The 16,399-nt window shown below is 47.5% G+C and overlaps 1 protein-coding gene across 5 annotated transcripts in view; it reads left to right on the top strand.

Moving 5' to 3' along the window:
- The window catches only part of SMAP1 (small ArfGAP 1), a 153,293-nt gene that overhangs the window by 122,484 nt on the left and 14,410 nt on the right, over positions 1–16,399 (top strand). For all 5 annotated transcript variants that reach the window (XM_036871267.1, XM_036871265.1, XM_036871268.1 and 2 more), the window contains one exon: positions 6,977–7,067. In XM_036871267.1, the coding sequence (XP_036727162.1) occupies positions 6,977–7,067 (91 nt within the window). The remainder of the gene's footprint in view (positions 1–6,976; positions 7,068–16,399) is intronic.

The following is a 16,399-nucleotide window of genomic DNA, read 5'->3' as shown; positions in this document are numbered from 1 at the left end:
ACCTGGGTTCTTGCTTGTTAGGAAAGTTTGTTTAATAAATTATAGATTGCCTAATTTTACCCATTGACAGGCAAATTCCATACGTGATGTTTTCAGTAGCAGGAGAATTTGAAGTGGAATGATTCTGTACATACTGCTTGAATATCAAAAGGGTGACAGTTACATGAGGGAAAATGTGCCTCTCAAGGTCTTGACTTACTGTTCTGACACCGTGTTCTCTGTCTGCCCCAAAATCTAACAAGACAATAGCATTTTCATTCTTAAGTCTTCTAAAATTTGGCTTTATATGATAGCTATATTTTAAATATCTCAATTTTATCTTTATTCTTTGCAAAGTACAATGGAATTGGTACACTACAGAGCAAAAGGTCAAATTAATAGTTTGTGTATTAATATTTTTGTTTGAGGTTTACTGTTTTTATATCCTGAAAATATGTGATAAATAGGACTGCTTGTGTTACAAGCAAGTGTGGTAGAAATCAGGTGTGTTCATTTCAGAAGAGCTTGCTCAGGAAGGCATAACCTGTTACACACCTGTTTGTTTATTAAACACGCAACGTGTTTAACTGGAATACATTGTGGGAATCTACTTGTAGTTCTTCTCTGACATTAACCTGGTTCCATATGTATATATTCTTACATACATAAAGATAGGGAGTGCCAACTATGTTTAGCTGTAGAAACTAAGTAGACTTCAGAGTGGCCATTAGACAGGATTTCCAGGATGAACTCAGGGCGCTTCTCTTTTCTTGATAAATCCAGGCTGTTTAAAGACTGTCACAGGCGGATTTAGAGGATTTTATTTTAGAGTTTTCTTGAACCTCCATAATGGTAATATATAAACACAGATTTTTTGTATTTCCTGGCTCTATATTTTTTACATATTATTACTCACCTAAGGCTAGGAAGGCTATTCCTGTCATTTTACGCAAAGATCTATGAAAATAATTATAAATATGGCTGAGATTAAATTTTAGTTATTGGAAAGTCACTCAAAGAAATTGAATAGAAAATTGAAATCTTTTTATGGATGTTTAACTCTAAAAGGTATTATTATAAGTATTATTCTGACTAGAATTTCAGGAAGATGTCTTGCCTATGTAGTTTGGTGCTGTGGTACATGTCCTTCAATTTTTTAATATGTTTTAAAATGAAAACAATGAGGCTACTTTCTTATGTTTACATTGATGGGCAAAGAAGAGTAGTCTCTGAATTCAGTCTTTGTAGTTCTCACTACTGCATATAAGGCAGTACTTGGATTACTGTGCAGTTACAGGAGAACGATCTCTAAAATGATCTCCGCCACACACCGATGTGTTCACGATTCTGCCTCAGCAGGATTTGAGGTTGAAGGGATACAAAACAGTTTTTAAAGTGATCAACTATTTTGCCATTTTGATTTGTGGGACAGCCTATGAGATGCCAGCCATAAGGGTCACTCGTGTCTGAATTATTGAAATCCATGTAGAGCAGCTGTATTTGGAGTGGTCGGTAAGGTTTAGGGCATAGACACTGCTCACTCAAGTAAGCTGACCCACTGTAGCAGCAGAGGAGCAGACCATCTCTAGAACAGTGTTTCTCAGCCCATGACTCTGGTAAGAAATCTGTTTTACGTTATGGTCCAGCCTTCATGCGCTCATGTATGGGCACAAATGTGCGAAACAGTTCATGAGTGCTTACCTGTACTTTGTGCAGTGCACTCTGTTTTATGTTCTATTTCATTCTTTTAGTGCCAAAAAAATAAAATATATGGTTGTTATACATAAAAGGGGCTTCAAGAACCCATTGGTGGGCCACATCTGTGGTTTGATGAACTCTGTGTCGGACGTTTCCTTATTCTCGCCTCCATGTTTCTCCTTACCCTGTGCACCTACACACGTGCTCTCTGTTATACAGTTTCCTGTGGAAATGGTTGACATACACCCACTTAAAACTATGATGCAGTCGAAATCCAAGGAAGAAGAGAAACTCTTGGGATGCGTGTAGGCGTGTGACATCTGGAAGGAAAGATACTTTCCAGATTGTTTGCAGCGGTGCTGAGGGTGCGCGCCAAGCTTATGGGAGGGCCTCTGTGTTGCTTGATTTGGCGTTTTCTCCCCTTTCCAAATGTTGCGGGGGCGGGTAAGTTCATACTCAGTAATATTTTCAAAGGTAGTTCTCTAATTGAGTGGGAAGATAACTCATAACCAGAATTTGAATTTTTAAAAAGAAATCATTTTAGCCTGAAGAGGTTCTGGATTCTTAGACTGTAGAAAGTGAGTAGGAAGGAATCTGTCACAGGTTTGTTCTGTGCTTCTTTGCATGGAAGAAGATTCAGTAAAATATTATACCAAAGAAATCAATCTGAATTGAGGGACAGAAAATAAATTTTAGTTACTCTATCCCTATTTGGCATATAATATCTGACCTCAGTTAATAATGCAGAATGAATGAGTTTGGCCATATTATCTAAGTTTATTTTCAACTTCAGGCCTTTCTGATTTTAAGTTATATCAGGGATTAGATTTTTAAGTGCCATCTAAACATATGACACTTGCAGATATAATATACAGAGTACTGCAAGGAGTGTGACCAGGGAAGACCTGCCTCGGGAGGGTTTGAAGTTTGTGCACTCGCTCGTGGCCATTTAATCCCCCATTTCTCTTGCAGATTTAAGTGTTTACAGTAACATAGGTTGTCTAGTTTAAGAAAAAAAAAAAAAAGGAAGGAAGGAAGGTCTAGCAGTTTAAGTATTCAGTTGAAAAGATTGCTTACTTTGTTACTACAAGCTGTGCTTTCTTTGAAATTATTTTGCTAAAAAGCAAGGTAAGTCTTACCTCTATTGGAGGCTGAAAAAGAGAATGCAAAATGAATTATGTTAAACTTCTGAGAATTATATAGTTACAGGCTGATAATTGTGTCTTTGAGAAGGTTACTAAAGAATTGATATCTATAATGATTGGTAGGCTAATTAGTTAAAAAGCTGATTCTGAGGGGGAGACAGTAAGTGACCAGAAACAGGTAAGGGGAGATATATGTTCTTAGAAATTTATGCATTTCTACAGCTAACATAAAATGAACTCATGTAACAGCTGAGCTATGCATTCTTCAGGCAGTTGAAGAAATGATCTTGCGGGAGTGGTTTGAGAAGTAAATGAGCGAATGTTTTATTTTCTTGGCTTAGGAGAGGTAGGCTATGTATTCAGTGGATTATTACTCAGCCGTACCTTAATTTAAAAATACTTTATTGCCCAAAGAAAGCTAACCGTCATCTGGGCCTTCAGCAGGCCGTCGTCTTTTTGCAGGGGGAGGGTCCTGCCTCCGTGCTGGTGGCTGGTGGCTGCTCGGGGTGCTGGCTGCCGAAGGTGGGGCGGCTGCGGCAGTTTCTTAAAGTGAGGCAGTGATGCCGTTTGCCGCGTGGATGGACGCTTCCTTTCAGGGACGGTTTCTCCGTTGCATACGACGCTGTTCGATAGCGTTTTACCTGCAGTAGAATTTTTTCAGAATTGGAGTCATTCCTCTGAAACCCTTGTGCTGCTCTATCAGCTAAGTTTATGTCATATTCTAAGTCCTTTGCTGTCACCCAGCGATCTTCACAGCATCCTCCCCAGGAGCAGATTCCATCCCAGGAAACACTTTTCTTTGCTTCTCCGTAAGAAGCAACTCCTCACCTGTGAGAGTTTTATCCTGAGACTGCAGCAATTTAGTTATTGGGCTGGCCAAAAAGTGCCTTCGGTTTTTAAGGAAAAATAAAGGGCACATTTTTCATTTTCACCAAGAACTTTATTGAACAATATATTCACCCTTTTGTTCCACTACCTTCTGCCATTTTTCAGGCAACTTCATAATTCCATCTTCCCAAAACTTTTTATCTTTTTGAGCAAAGGACTGTTCCAGGTGCCTTTTACAGTCTTCCAGGGAATTGAAATTTTTTCCATTAAGAGAATTTTGTAAAGACCGAAATAACTGGAAATCCAAAGGTGCAATGTCTGGTGACTACGGCGGTGGAATCAGAACTTCCCAGCCAAGCTGTAACAGGTTTTGCCTGGTCATCAAAGAAACATGCGGTCTTGTGTTATCCTGATAGAAGATTGTGCGTTTTCTGTTGACTAAATCTGGATGCTTTTCGTCGAGTGCTGCTTTCAGTTGGTCTAATTGGGAGCAGTACTTGTTGGAATTAATCGTTTGGTTTTCCGGAAGGAGCTCATAATAGAGGACTGCTTTCCAATCCCACCATATACACAACATCACCTTCTTTGGATGAAGACCGGCCTTTGGTGTGGTTGGTGGAGGTTCATTTCCCTTGCCCCACGATCTCTCCCGTTCCACATTGTCGTGCAGTGTCCACTTTTCATCGCCCGTCACAGTTTGTTTTAAAAACGGAACATTTTCATTACGTTTCAGTAGGGAATGGCATGCGGAAATACAGTCACGAAGGTTTTTTTCACTTAACTTACATGGAACCCAAACATCCAAGTGATGAACATAACCAAGCTGGTTTGGATGATTTTCAGCGCTTGATTTGGATACTTTGAGTATGTCAGCTGTCTCCCGCATGGTATAACGTTGATTGTTCTCAGTTAATGTCTCGATTTGATCGCTGTCAACTTCAGCTGGTCTACCCGACCTTGGAGCATCGTCCAGCCAGAAATCTCCAGCACGAAACTTCACAAACCACTTTTGACACATTGGATCAGTCACAGCACCTTCTCCATACACTGCACAAACCTTTTTCTGTGTTTCAGTTGCATTTTTACCTTTCTTGAAATAATAAAGCATAATTTAGAATTTGACATCTTTGATGTCTTTTTTTAAAATGCACGCTGATATGACAGCTGTCACATACAGTCTAACAAAATTGTTTCGAATGAAGTTAAAGACAACTAAGTGCTACTAGAGACATCTTACGGAAAAAACTGAACGAACCTTTTGGCCAACACCATACATCTTCAGGCTCCACTTCTAATTTTAGTTCTCATGCTGTTTTCACCACATCTGCAGTTCCTTCCTCCATGAGGTCTTGAACCCCCTTCCAAGTCATCCATGAGGGTTGGAATCAGCTTCTTCCAAACTCCTGTTAATGTTGATGTTTGGACCTCTTCCCATGAATCACGAATGTTCTTAATGGCATCTAGAATGATGAATCCTTTCCAGGTTTTCAAATGACTTTGCTCAGATCCATCAGAGGAATCACTATCTATGGTAGCTGTCTGCTTACAAAATGTATTTCTTAAAGAATAAAACTTGAAAGTCAAAGTGACTCCTTGATCCGTGGGCGGCAGAATAGATGTTACATTACCAGGCATGAAAATGACATGAATCTCGTTGTCCATCTCCATCAGAGCTCTTGGGTGACCAGGTGCATTGTCAACGAGCAGTCACATTTTGAAAGGAACCTTGTTTTCTGAGCAGTACATGGCTTAAAACATTCAGTAAACCATGTTGTAAACAGATGTGCTGTCATGCAGCCTTTTTGTTCCACTTATAGAGCACAGGCAGCATAGATTGAGGATAATTCTTAAGGGCCCTAGGATTTTTGGAATGGTAAATGAGCATTGGCTTCCACTTAAAGTCGCCGGCTGCATTAGCCCCTAAAAGGGGAGTCAGCCTGTCCTTTGAAGCTTTACAGCCTGGCAGTGACTTCTCTTCTCTAGCTATGAAAGTCCTAGACGGCATCTTCTTCCAATAGAAGGCTGTTTCATCTGCATGAAAATCTGTGGTTTTAGAGTAGCCACCTTCATGAATTACCTTAGCTAGACCTTCTGGATAACTTGCTGCAGCTTCTCCATCAGCACTTGCTGCTTCACCTTGAACTTTGTTGTTATGGAGACGGCTCCTTTCCTTCAGACTTATGGACCAGCCTCTGCTGGCTTCATACTTTCCTTGTGCAGCCTCCTCACCTCTCTCAGCCTTCATAGAATTGAAGAGAGTCAGGGCCTTGCTCTGGATTGGGTTTTGGCTTCAGAGAATGCTGTGGCTGGTTTGATCTTCTGTCCAGACACTAAAACTTTCTCTATATCAGCACTAAGACTATTCGCTCTTAACTTCCTTCAAGAACTTTTGTTCTGCATTCACAACTTGGCTGTTTGGTGCAGAAGGCCTACTTTTGGCCAGTCTGGGCTTTTAACGTGCCTTCCTCACTAAGCTTAATCATTTCTAGCTTTTGATTTAAAGTGAGAGACATGTGACTGTTCCTTTTCTTGAACACTTAACGACCCCTGTAGGATTACTAATTGGCCTAACTTCTGTATTGTGTCTCGGGGACTAGGGAGGTCCAGGGAGAGGGAGGGAGATGGAGAACCACCGGTGGTGGGTAGAGCAGTCAGAACACACACAACATTTATTGATTAAGTTTGCAGTCTTACATGGGTGTGGTTTGTGGCTCCCCCATAACAATTACAGAGTAACATCAAAGATCACTGATCACAGATCACCGTAGCGAATATGAAAAGTTTGAAATATTGTGAGAATTGCCAAAGTGTGGCACAGAAACACAGAGTGAGCGAATGCTGTTGGAAGAATGCTCCACGCAGGTCGCCCCAGACTTTCAGTTTGTAAGCAGCGTGAGATCTGTGAAGCACAGTAAAGGGAAGAGCAGTACAGCGAGGTCTGCCTGCACATCAGGTCAGGTTCCATGAGTGCCGGCGGCCTCTGCTCTGCTCGCGAGGACCCCGGGGCCTGCGCGGTAGCAGGAGCGAGCAAGTGTAATACGACGACGTGTGGAATGTTCACGTGAAGGATTTAAGTGCTTAGGAACAATTACATTAAGATTAAATTTCTACGTTCACTATTTTGGGGTCCTCATGTGTCCGGTTTATCATTTCGAGTTCAATGATTGTGTTTAAGTTTCTGATAATAGATGCTCTACCCTTTATCACACTGTGCTTCTTCATAGGCTACATTACGCTAACTTTATCAAAACTATGCCTGATTGGGGCTTAAAAGTCTTGTTCAGTTTATTTGAAAAAAATAATAAATCTGATTATTTACTTTAAAGCTGCAGAAGAAAGAAGATCAGCAATTGGAGCCTAAAAAAAGTACCAGCCCTAAAAAAGCTGCAGAGCCCACTGTTGATCTTTTAGGACTCGGTAAGTAACAAAACAATACAAGTCATCATTAATTAGAGTTACAAAACAATTGACACATTTACTTGAAGCGAATATAATAGCTTTATCGTCAGTGTGCCAAAAGATACCTGTTAACTGAATTTGAAAATGGTATGATTAGTTTGCTGAGTTCCCACCAAAAGGGAAATCTTTAACAAGGGAGCTGGTGTCTGTCAGCAGTGCCTTCATGGAAATACAAGTAATGAGTTCCTTGGGGAGAGAGGATATCAAAGTACTCTTCAAAGGCTTGGTGGACTGGGACATCTCAGCATTTGAAATGAAGAGTAGATTGTTTTTTCTCCTCCCCCCCTTTCTCTTTATTTAGTTTTGTTGGAGGAGGGGTCCCTTAGCAAAATAATTATGGTGTAGCCTTATTATAACATGTGCTGTTTTAAAGGCCACTTAAATTTTGGTTAGCTGAAGCAACATGCTTTATACCTAGATCTAGTGGCTAGATTCATTTTATGTGTCTGATGACAGTAAGAACTTCTGTGCTCATTTTAATGTCATATTTATTCTCATGGCCGACAGATAGATGTTGTCTGCCTGGTGAGTAAACAGACTTCCATTCAAGGAGTGCTTGTACTGTCCTTATCTACAAATACTGTCAGCTCTTTTTACATTTTTCTCCTCTTTTAAAATAGCTTGATAAATGGTTATTTTTAGTAATATCTGAGCCTTCAGCAGTAATTAATTTAGAATTTTTTTTTTAGTTTAGGGAAAGATTAATGACAGAGGAAAACAGTGAAAGATAGTTGGAAGGTAGAGTCGAACTTCATACACTGCTTTTCTAAAAATTGATCTTTGTTCTTATTGAGAAAATTGTGTTCTGTCTTAAGAATTACAACTGAATGTTTTTGTCTTACTTAGGAAACTGGTGTATCATGCAGATATACTCCCTATAGATAAACATCTTCTATGGTGGTGAAAATAAGTGGTATATCAGAAATATAAAAATAGGGCTCAGTCCAGGGGCTCTAAATATAATTGTGTTGAATACTAGTTCTCATAATTTCTGTATTTTATTTCCTTTGCTATAAATGAGAGAAAAGACTTACTGCCTCAGTACGGAAAGATCCTACTAGGACTCCATGCGCCTTTGTCTTGGCGGGAGCATTTCCTTTCCGGCCTTGAGCGCCTGGTTATCGGTTCATAACTTAGAAACTGAGCCAGGCCTGGCCCTTACCCTACAGACTCGCTCACTGACCCCGCACCTCCTCCTGAAGTGTCTGCCGTGTGTCCGGGCGCCGTCGTAGGCACTGGGGAGAGAGCTGTGAGAGAAGACAGACGAAAGTGCCTGACCCCTGTCTGGGGAGACAGTGAAGAGATAGTTACGTAAAATACGTCATGGGTCATGTTTGCTAAGTGCTGTAGCTAAAAGAGAACAAAAAGCAGTGGTGTGATTTAAAGTAGGGTTGGGGGCCCCCGAGATACCGTCGGAGCGAAGACCTGAGGAGACTGGGGCTCCCCGGCCGTGAGCGGGCGGGACCAGGAGGAGGACGCGCTGGCGGGGCCGGCTGGGAGTGACACTGTGACCTGACTTCGGCTGCTGCTCTGGGTGTCCTGGACATGCACGGGAGGATTCAAGCAAAGAAGCACCTCATCCGACTTGGGTTTCTCAGGAGCCCTTACGGCCACCCTGGTGAGAATAGTGTAGCAAGGCGAGGTGCGGGCCGGTGACACAGGTGGGAGGGGTGGTGGCCACGGGAGTTGCGAGAAGTAGCCGGTTCTGGGCCTGGTTTTAGAGAGAGAGCCAGTGGGGTTTGCTGCCCGGTGGAAGCTGTAGGGTGTTTCCCTCGGGGAGTGACCCTGCGGGACAGGTGGGCCTGCTAGGCGGTCCCCAGGAGCCGCGCGGGCCAGAGCCCGGGAGACGGGTGGCGGGACGGGCCTCGGGTGCCCAGCCCTTGGTGCGGTGGTGCCGCGTAGTCGCGAGCCTGGAGCTCGACCCCTGACCTCGGTGAACACTTGTCCCTCTCGCTCTCAGCGCGTGGGTCAGCGCGGCGTCTCTGCCGTCCGGCCGTTCGCCGTCACACGGTGTCTCCATTTGTCGAGCTCCTGTCCTGTGTCCCTGCCTTCCACCGCCCAGGCTCAGAGTCCCTGGGTTTTGGGGTTTGGGGACGGCAGCACCGCTCCTCTGGTGTCAGTGTCTGGGAGAGTCAGCCGCGCTGGCAGCGGTTCCGCTTCTCTCACTCACAGGCCTGTGAGTCGGGAAGGCTGCTGTCTTTTTAGACAGGGGGAGAGCGTCAGGAACCCGTGTCCTTAGGGGAGAACTGAGGTCCGCTTAGGGCAGGACGGAGCGGGAGTGTTTGAGGGAGAGGTTAAGGGCGTAGAGAGGGCTTTGTGGGTGATAGACAGTTCTGGATCATGCGCTGGAGCAGCTCCAGAGGCGGCAGGGTGGGCGATGGGGTCAGAGAGAGGGATTGGGGGTCTTGCTGACGGAGTTGTAGCAGCAGGAGACCGGGAGCCTTACCCAGAGCACATTACGGCTCTTCCCTCTTGCTGGTTATCAGTAACCTAAATTCCTTCAAAAGGTATTTTCAGACTTTCGGAGAACAGCACTCCTAAACCAGGATTGATTGCTGGTGTCTCCCTCGGGCAGCAGACTGTTTTCCTGCTGCCCAAGGTGAGCGTGGCACTCTGGTTTTCCCCTGGAAAGTGAGACACAGTGGGGCGGAGGGGCGGGTGCCTTGCAGTCTGGTTTGTGGTCGTGCAGAAAAGATGGCACATCCCCATGTGAATGAGACCAGAACGGGCGTAAACCGAAAACATCTGCAGAGAATACAGAGAAAATCCCCACAGGGTTAGTGCAGTTACACAGCCATGGCGGGCCAGGAGTCCCAGGGTTACTGTGTGCACTCAGGATCACATTCAGTAGACTCCTGTAGCGTAAGAGCCAAGATCATTTTTTAGAAATTCGAACTCCCCTTTAAACGGCCCTTTGGCAAGTCTTTTTTTCAACCTGTTTTCTTTGGCTCACCTTTCCAGATCTACTCCCTGTCCCAAGGTCAAACATAAAATGCTGTCTGTATACTTTTTAGCAGCAAGAGTCAGCAAATTTTTTTCTGAAAAGGGCCAAATGTTTTTAGCTTTGCAGGCCTTACTCAGCTCTGCCCCGTAATGGGCACGTAGCGTACACGAGTGTGTGGGCGGCGAGCGAGGCTGAGCTCTGCTGGACTTGAAGATGTGCTCCTGATCGTACCTGCAAGGGTGACTTCGTCTGTAGGTGTTAACTGACGTTGGAAGCTTGTAGAAATACTGTTTATTCAGTGCTTTACTGTCTGATATCAGAAGTGGGGTCAGCTACTTGGTTATTACCTGCCCTCTGATCTTGGAAATAACCAAGATCTTAGGGCCCCTCTCGACTGAGGCCCAGAATGAACAAGCCCTGGATGCTCCAGACACAGACCCGCTTGCCTGGAATGTGTCCCCGCTGTGTGAGAAGAGAATTGAAACTGGCTTCCAGGGCCTGTGGGCCGGTGCTCGCCACGCCCCTACACTGTGTGCTCCTGTCTGTGCTTTGGTGATTATGACTTCGTTTTCACGTGATGAAAACTGACAGACTGCTTAGCAGTTGGTCAGGATAATCCCCCAGGCTTTTATTTTTCTTTCTTTTTGAAGAAGATCCCATCTGAGATTAGAGTCTTCAGGGGTGAGCACCAGCTCTGAGTGTAAGGCTTGAGCAGCATCATAAACTGCAGGCTTCAGCTCAGTCTCCCCAGAGGTGGGAGCCCTCCGCGGGTGTCCGTCCTCAGCTCCCGTTCCGTGTGCGCACCGCCAGCCGCCTGCTCCCTGCTCAGGAGGCTCTGAGCGCAGGCCCATTGGGCATGGGGGGGCGGGCTGTGTGTGTGTGTGTGTGTGTGTGAGTGACTCGGGGACCTCAGAAGAGCTCACAGAGAATCGTGTGTGAGTGACTCGGACCTCGGAAGAGCTCACAGAGAATCGAGTGTGAACTCGGTGATGAAAGTCATACTGAACTATAGAGATGTATTTAGATAGAGGCTTCCTCAGTTTTTTCTTAATTGAAAAGCTCAAAGGAACATACAGTACAGCTTTGGGCAAGTTTTAAAGTCTTTGCTTCATGCCTGTGTTTCAGGAAATAAAAGCATTAGCTTATCACAGTAGCCAAGTTCAGGTGGGTTGACAATGCTAGTTAAACGTGGTTTTTAGTAAATAACCAGCTTAATTATCTAGTAATATATATATTCCAGTTTTATATAATGAGAGGTGAATGTATTACTTTTTTTCCTCTAGATTTTTTTGTTTTTATAAGATTTTCTGGACAGAGAACAAACTAAAGGATAAAACACCCACAGAAAACACCAGTTACTTTTAAAGCAGAAAATTCCTGCAGGGAGATTTCTGTTTTTCAAAGGCCATACGCTATAAAGTGCAACCAGCTTGTGACTGGGCGGACCGAAAGAATGCCAGCGTGGCCCAGCCCTGGACCCCGCCTGCGGCCCGGAGCTGTACACTCGGCGGGTCCGGGGGTCGGGGCAGTCTGTGTGGCACCCCCGTTTTCCAGGGAGGGAGGAAGAGGGCCGCTCTGTCTAGCGTGAGTGCCCGAAGTAATTCTGTAGTCTGTTACGCTTTTCAGCTGCGGCTTAAAACCCGATAAAAATGTTTATCTTTTCTGCTACCAAGCGTATGGTCCGCGAACCATTATAGACTGTTATTACCCTTTCAGAAAGCAGGTCTCGGGAATCGGTGGTAGTTCCGTGTGATCACACCTGTGGAGCGAGAGCAGGCAGGTGGGGGCCTGCGTCGCTGGGGGAGACCCGGCTGCCGGCAGCTCCCCGCGTGGCCCCGAGTCCGGGCTGGGAGGCAGCCGAGGGCGACAGGCGGGCCAGCGGGAGGACCAGCACCGCAACCCGGGGACGAGGGCGCGGCCCTGCCAGACCTGGGCCGAGAGCAAGAGGGCAGCTTCGCGGGCCTCCGGGGACCGTGCCGGCGACAGGGGGCAGGCAGGCAGGCGACGCTCAGGTGCTGAAGGAGCGAACGCGGCTGCGGACGGGGCGGCCCGTGCCTGCAGGTGGCTGCGACGGGCGGTGGCTGATGACGGCGGCGGGCGGGGTCGGGAGCCGGGCCCCTCTTTCCTGCCCCCGTCCCGTCCCCCTCGGAGCCCTGGCTCTAAGCTCAGGCCCCCAGCCCCCGGCCTCAGGACCGCGTCCAGACTTTGGTGGTTTCCCTGCACCGGTTGCTTTTCTCAGGAGGGAAAACTCCTCCCAGAAGATCCCCCAGCAGAGTTCTCAGGGACCCGCTGGGCCAGACGTGCGTTCCGTGGCCTCCCTCCAGGGCGGGCGAGGCCTCTGCCGTGGAGACGGCTCTGTCGGCAGGAGGCCTTTGCGCAGCGCCTGGCCGGGTGCGTGTCAGCCTGCGACGCCCTGCAGCGTGGAGCGCACTGTACACACACGCACGTACACGCGCGCACACACGCACGCACACACACGCACACACGCACATGCACACGCACGCACACGCGCACACACACGCACACAAGGCACGCACACACGCACATGCACGCGCACACACACGCGCGCACACGCACACACACACCTTTGCCCCTTTTCCTTCTCCCCCCCCCCTTTTTTTTTTTTAACAGACAAGGACACTGAAGCTGACAGAAGTTGGCTTCCAAGGCTCGGCTTCTGGACGACAGAACTGGGTGCAAACCCAGGTCTCCCTGACCTCACAGTCCCGTCTCGGCTCGTAGATGAACCGCAGCAAGATGTTTGACTCAAGTAGTAATTAAATGGTCATCTTGTTACTTTAAGAAACACTGAGATAGTGCCTACCGTGTGCCAGCCACTGTTTTTGAGTGTTTGCAGACATTTATTCGTTGGATCTTTGCAACAGCCCTGAAATTGGTGAACTACCATTGTGTTCATTTTACGAATGAAGAAACTGAGGCACAGAGAGGTTAAGTGAGTTGCCGAAAGTCACACCGTTGGTAGATTACAGAGCCTGACCCGTGTTCTTAACTGTTACACTGTGTTGAGCTCTGATAGGAAATGAAATTCCGAGAGTGCCAGGTGACACTGTGTCACATCAGACAGACATTAGGCCCGTTTGTCCAGGGGACAGCTGGCAGCATCGTGGCACGGGGGAGCCCTGGAGTTAGAGGCGGTACCCTGGGCTCTGGCGTCTTCACCGGGAAGTGAACGCAAGAGCCTCTCCGTGGCTGTTGGCCAGAGCGTGAACGAGTGGATAGTGTGACATAGGCAGCACAGCACTGTGCACAGAGGGGGGAGCGCGTGTCTCTTTGGGGACGGGGCGGGGGCGGGGGCGCCCGGGGCTCCTGCGGGAGGTGCTGGGGAGAGCGGTGGCTGCAGAGAGAGCTGACCTGTCCTATACGGTGTGGCTTCATACTTGCAGAGTTCTTGTCTCTTGAGGCTGTAAAGTGGTACAGAAGTGTTTGAGATATGTATCTTATATACATATGAAAACTGTATATCTATATCATTTTTAAAGAACAGTCAGTTCTACGACGTTTGCTTCTGAAACCGCTTCTCAGCAGTTTCAGACGCTCTCGGTCAGTGTGTGTGTCCCCTGAGAGGTGGCGGCACTGCGGACCCCTCTCAGCGCTGTCGTGCCCGTCCACAGGGCACCCCCTGCCCCGAAGCCCCCCAGCTTGCAGGGACCTGCGGCAGGAGGGGCTCGGGAAGGAAGGGGTAAACAGAGCAGGAGGTTCACAGCAACTGTTAAGGCCTCTCAGTCATTTCAGTAGGCTAGCCTAAAGGCCACCTGCTTAGCAGTAAGAAAAATTAACTAAAAATTAAAAATAAATAATTCCACTTGACTCTCAGTCATCTTTTTTTAAGCTTTTGAAAACAGTTTGAAGCTTGAAAATTTTAATATGCTTCAGATGAACGTCTGTGACTTGAGTTTACAAGGTAATAACACACGTGGGAGTTTATTTCATTTCATAAGGCAAGTGTGTGTTTTAATACAAAGGAATTCCAAGTAACATTTTTATTAAGGAAAAGGCTTTAAGTGGTTTCCTGAGTAGAAAATGAAAAGGGCTGTTTGAGTAACGTGAAAACGTGCAAAGCTTTAAGAAGAAGGAGTTTTGCCGTTAAGGAGAGCATCACTGCGTCTCATGGAAGCAGGCTTCTTCTTTCAGTGCTGTTTCCACTTCAGATTCGCTGCTTCTCAGGATGACGCCTCACTAGTTACAGGTGTGGAATTAGACTTGGCAGCTCTCTTTGTAGCCAGGGTGTGCTCAAGGCTGAGGGTTCACGGTCAGTCAAGAGCAATAATGAAAAACATATCATCCACTTACTTAGCATGTTCCTCTCTGCCTTACGCTAGATTAGTAATACACAAAATCTCATGCTGCTTTTGACATTTTTTATCATTTGTGCAAATAGATTATGACTAGCTAATGCCTCTGACATTCAAGTAAAGGATGAATTCAATTAATATTTACTGAGCACCAGCCAAGTTCATGGGACTCTGGTAAACACGAGAGAACACAGCTGTGTGTGTGTCTAGTAGTACAAGTGGGGATGCGTCCACATGCAGTCTGGAAATGAGAAGACAGAGGACTGTTGCTCAGGGAAGAGTGGGATTGTGGAAGAGAGATGGTTATGAAAATTCAGCGTGAAACCTGGCATAATGCCAAAATTCACAATTTACATTTTATTTTCCTGCACTCAGGGGTTACTTTTCTTGCTGCTGCTAGTCAGAGGAGGAGCAGAGGAATTTTTCATGCTGTGCAAACTGATGTCAGGCAAAATCTCATGTGTCCTGGGGGTCATCTTTAGAGTGAGTGGCAGCCGGGAAGGGCGAGCGAGCCCCCAGACACACGGGCTCCTCGTGCCTCCCCTTTGTCGAGCGTCTTGTGATTTAAAGCCCGTCTGCTTCTTGTTGAGCAGACAGCTTTGGACGACCGACGGGTCAGGGCTGTGATGGCGCTTGGAGCAGAGCTGTGGAGAGGGGAGTAGGGTTGCTGAGGAGGCTGAGCCAGGCGTGAGCCGTCGTGCGTGCGCGTGTGTGTGTGTGTGTGTTGCCGTGGCTGCAGCGGTGCTCCCAGCTGTGGACAGTGGTGCTGGAGGACAGGGTTGTGATCGAGAGAGAGAACTGCAGCCTCACTGCCGTGGTGGCCCGGAGTAGGAGTTCCAGCCGAGATGCGGTCGGGGCACCGAGGTGGCCGGTCGCCTGGGCGTGAGGCCGTGAGACCGGGAAGGGAGACGGCGGGGGTACCGGCAGCAGTGGTTGCAGGGTCTTCCAGGAGAACGTGGACTCAGAGGAGGAGGTTTCCAGGGAGCGAGGGTCAGCGAGGGCCAGATGTGGGGAGTGGAGAGGGCAGAGACTCAGAGGGGTTTGTAACCAGACCCCTGGTTCTTTTCAGAGTCAGTGTCATTATTTCCCTTCTTCTCCCAACAGAAGCAGGATCGCCCCCCCGACTGTCGTTTTTCCCCACGGCTCTGCTGTCCCCGAGAAACCCTCTGGTGATCTGTCTGGAAAGCATTTCAATTCACCAGTCATTTGTGGAGCGTTTGCTCTGTGCCAGCGCTGATTGAGGAGACAGCCGCGCCCCCTTTCTGACAGAGGATGGGGGGACAGGGCCTAGGCAGTCAGTGTGGTGCAAGTGTGAGCATGTGGGGTGTGCCCGTCACACTCAGTGCGTTCACACGCCGACAAAAACCAAAAATGACATTACTGATAGGAAGGCACCTGGGAAGGCTGCCGCTTTGCAGCCCCTGGATTTGGGGGGAGGAGCTGGGAGGCTGCCTGGCCAGGCGGGGCGGGGTGTGGGGGTGCGGGGCCGATGGTGCGGGGCCGGAGGGGTGGGGCCAAGGGGGGCAGGTCGGGGGGCTGGAGGGGTGGGGGCCGCGGGGGGTGGGACCGCAGGGGGCGGGGCCGAGGGGGCGCAGGGCGGCGGGGGGGTGGTGGCGGAGGGGAGGGGGCTGCGCCTGGCCCGTTGGTGCGGCCAGCCTCACCCTCTGTGCCCTCTTCTCGGGAGGCGGGGCAGCTGCCCCGGGGAACTGTTTCAACCTTGGACAGGGTAGGGGCACTGCTTCTGTTTGGGGGAACCAGGAAAGGCTGCTCAGAATGGTTATAGCAGTTGAGTTTTCCAGCTGTACCACCGGACTTATGTTGAAATCCTAGTCTTATTGTGTCAAAATCTCTGGAGGTGATGGGGGTGTTAAACTGAGACACTTTATATAGAGCTTGATCAGAGTACCCGGCAACAGAACTTAAAAGTGTTAGTATTAATAGTGTGTTATTAAAAATCCAAAGTGTTATATTCTTATTTCCTTTTAGTTTATACATGGTATCATTCAAAGGCATTTGGAATGGGCCAAGAAGAA

Source organism: Balaenoptera musculus, chromosome 12 (genome assembly GCF_009873245.2).
Source record: "Balaenoptera musculus isolate JJ_BM4_2016_0621 chromosome 12, mBalMus1.pri.v3, whole genome shotgun sequence".
Classification (NCBI taxonomy): Eukaryota; Metazoa; Chordata; class Mammalia; order Artiodactyla; family Balaenopteridae; genus Balaenoptera; species Balaenoptera musculus.
The sequence above is the reverse complement of the archived record's forward strand: the minus strand, read 5'-3'. Positions and strand labels throughout refer to the sequence as shown.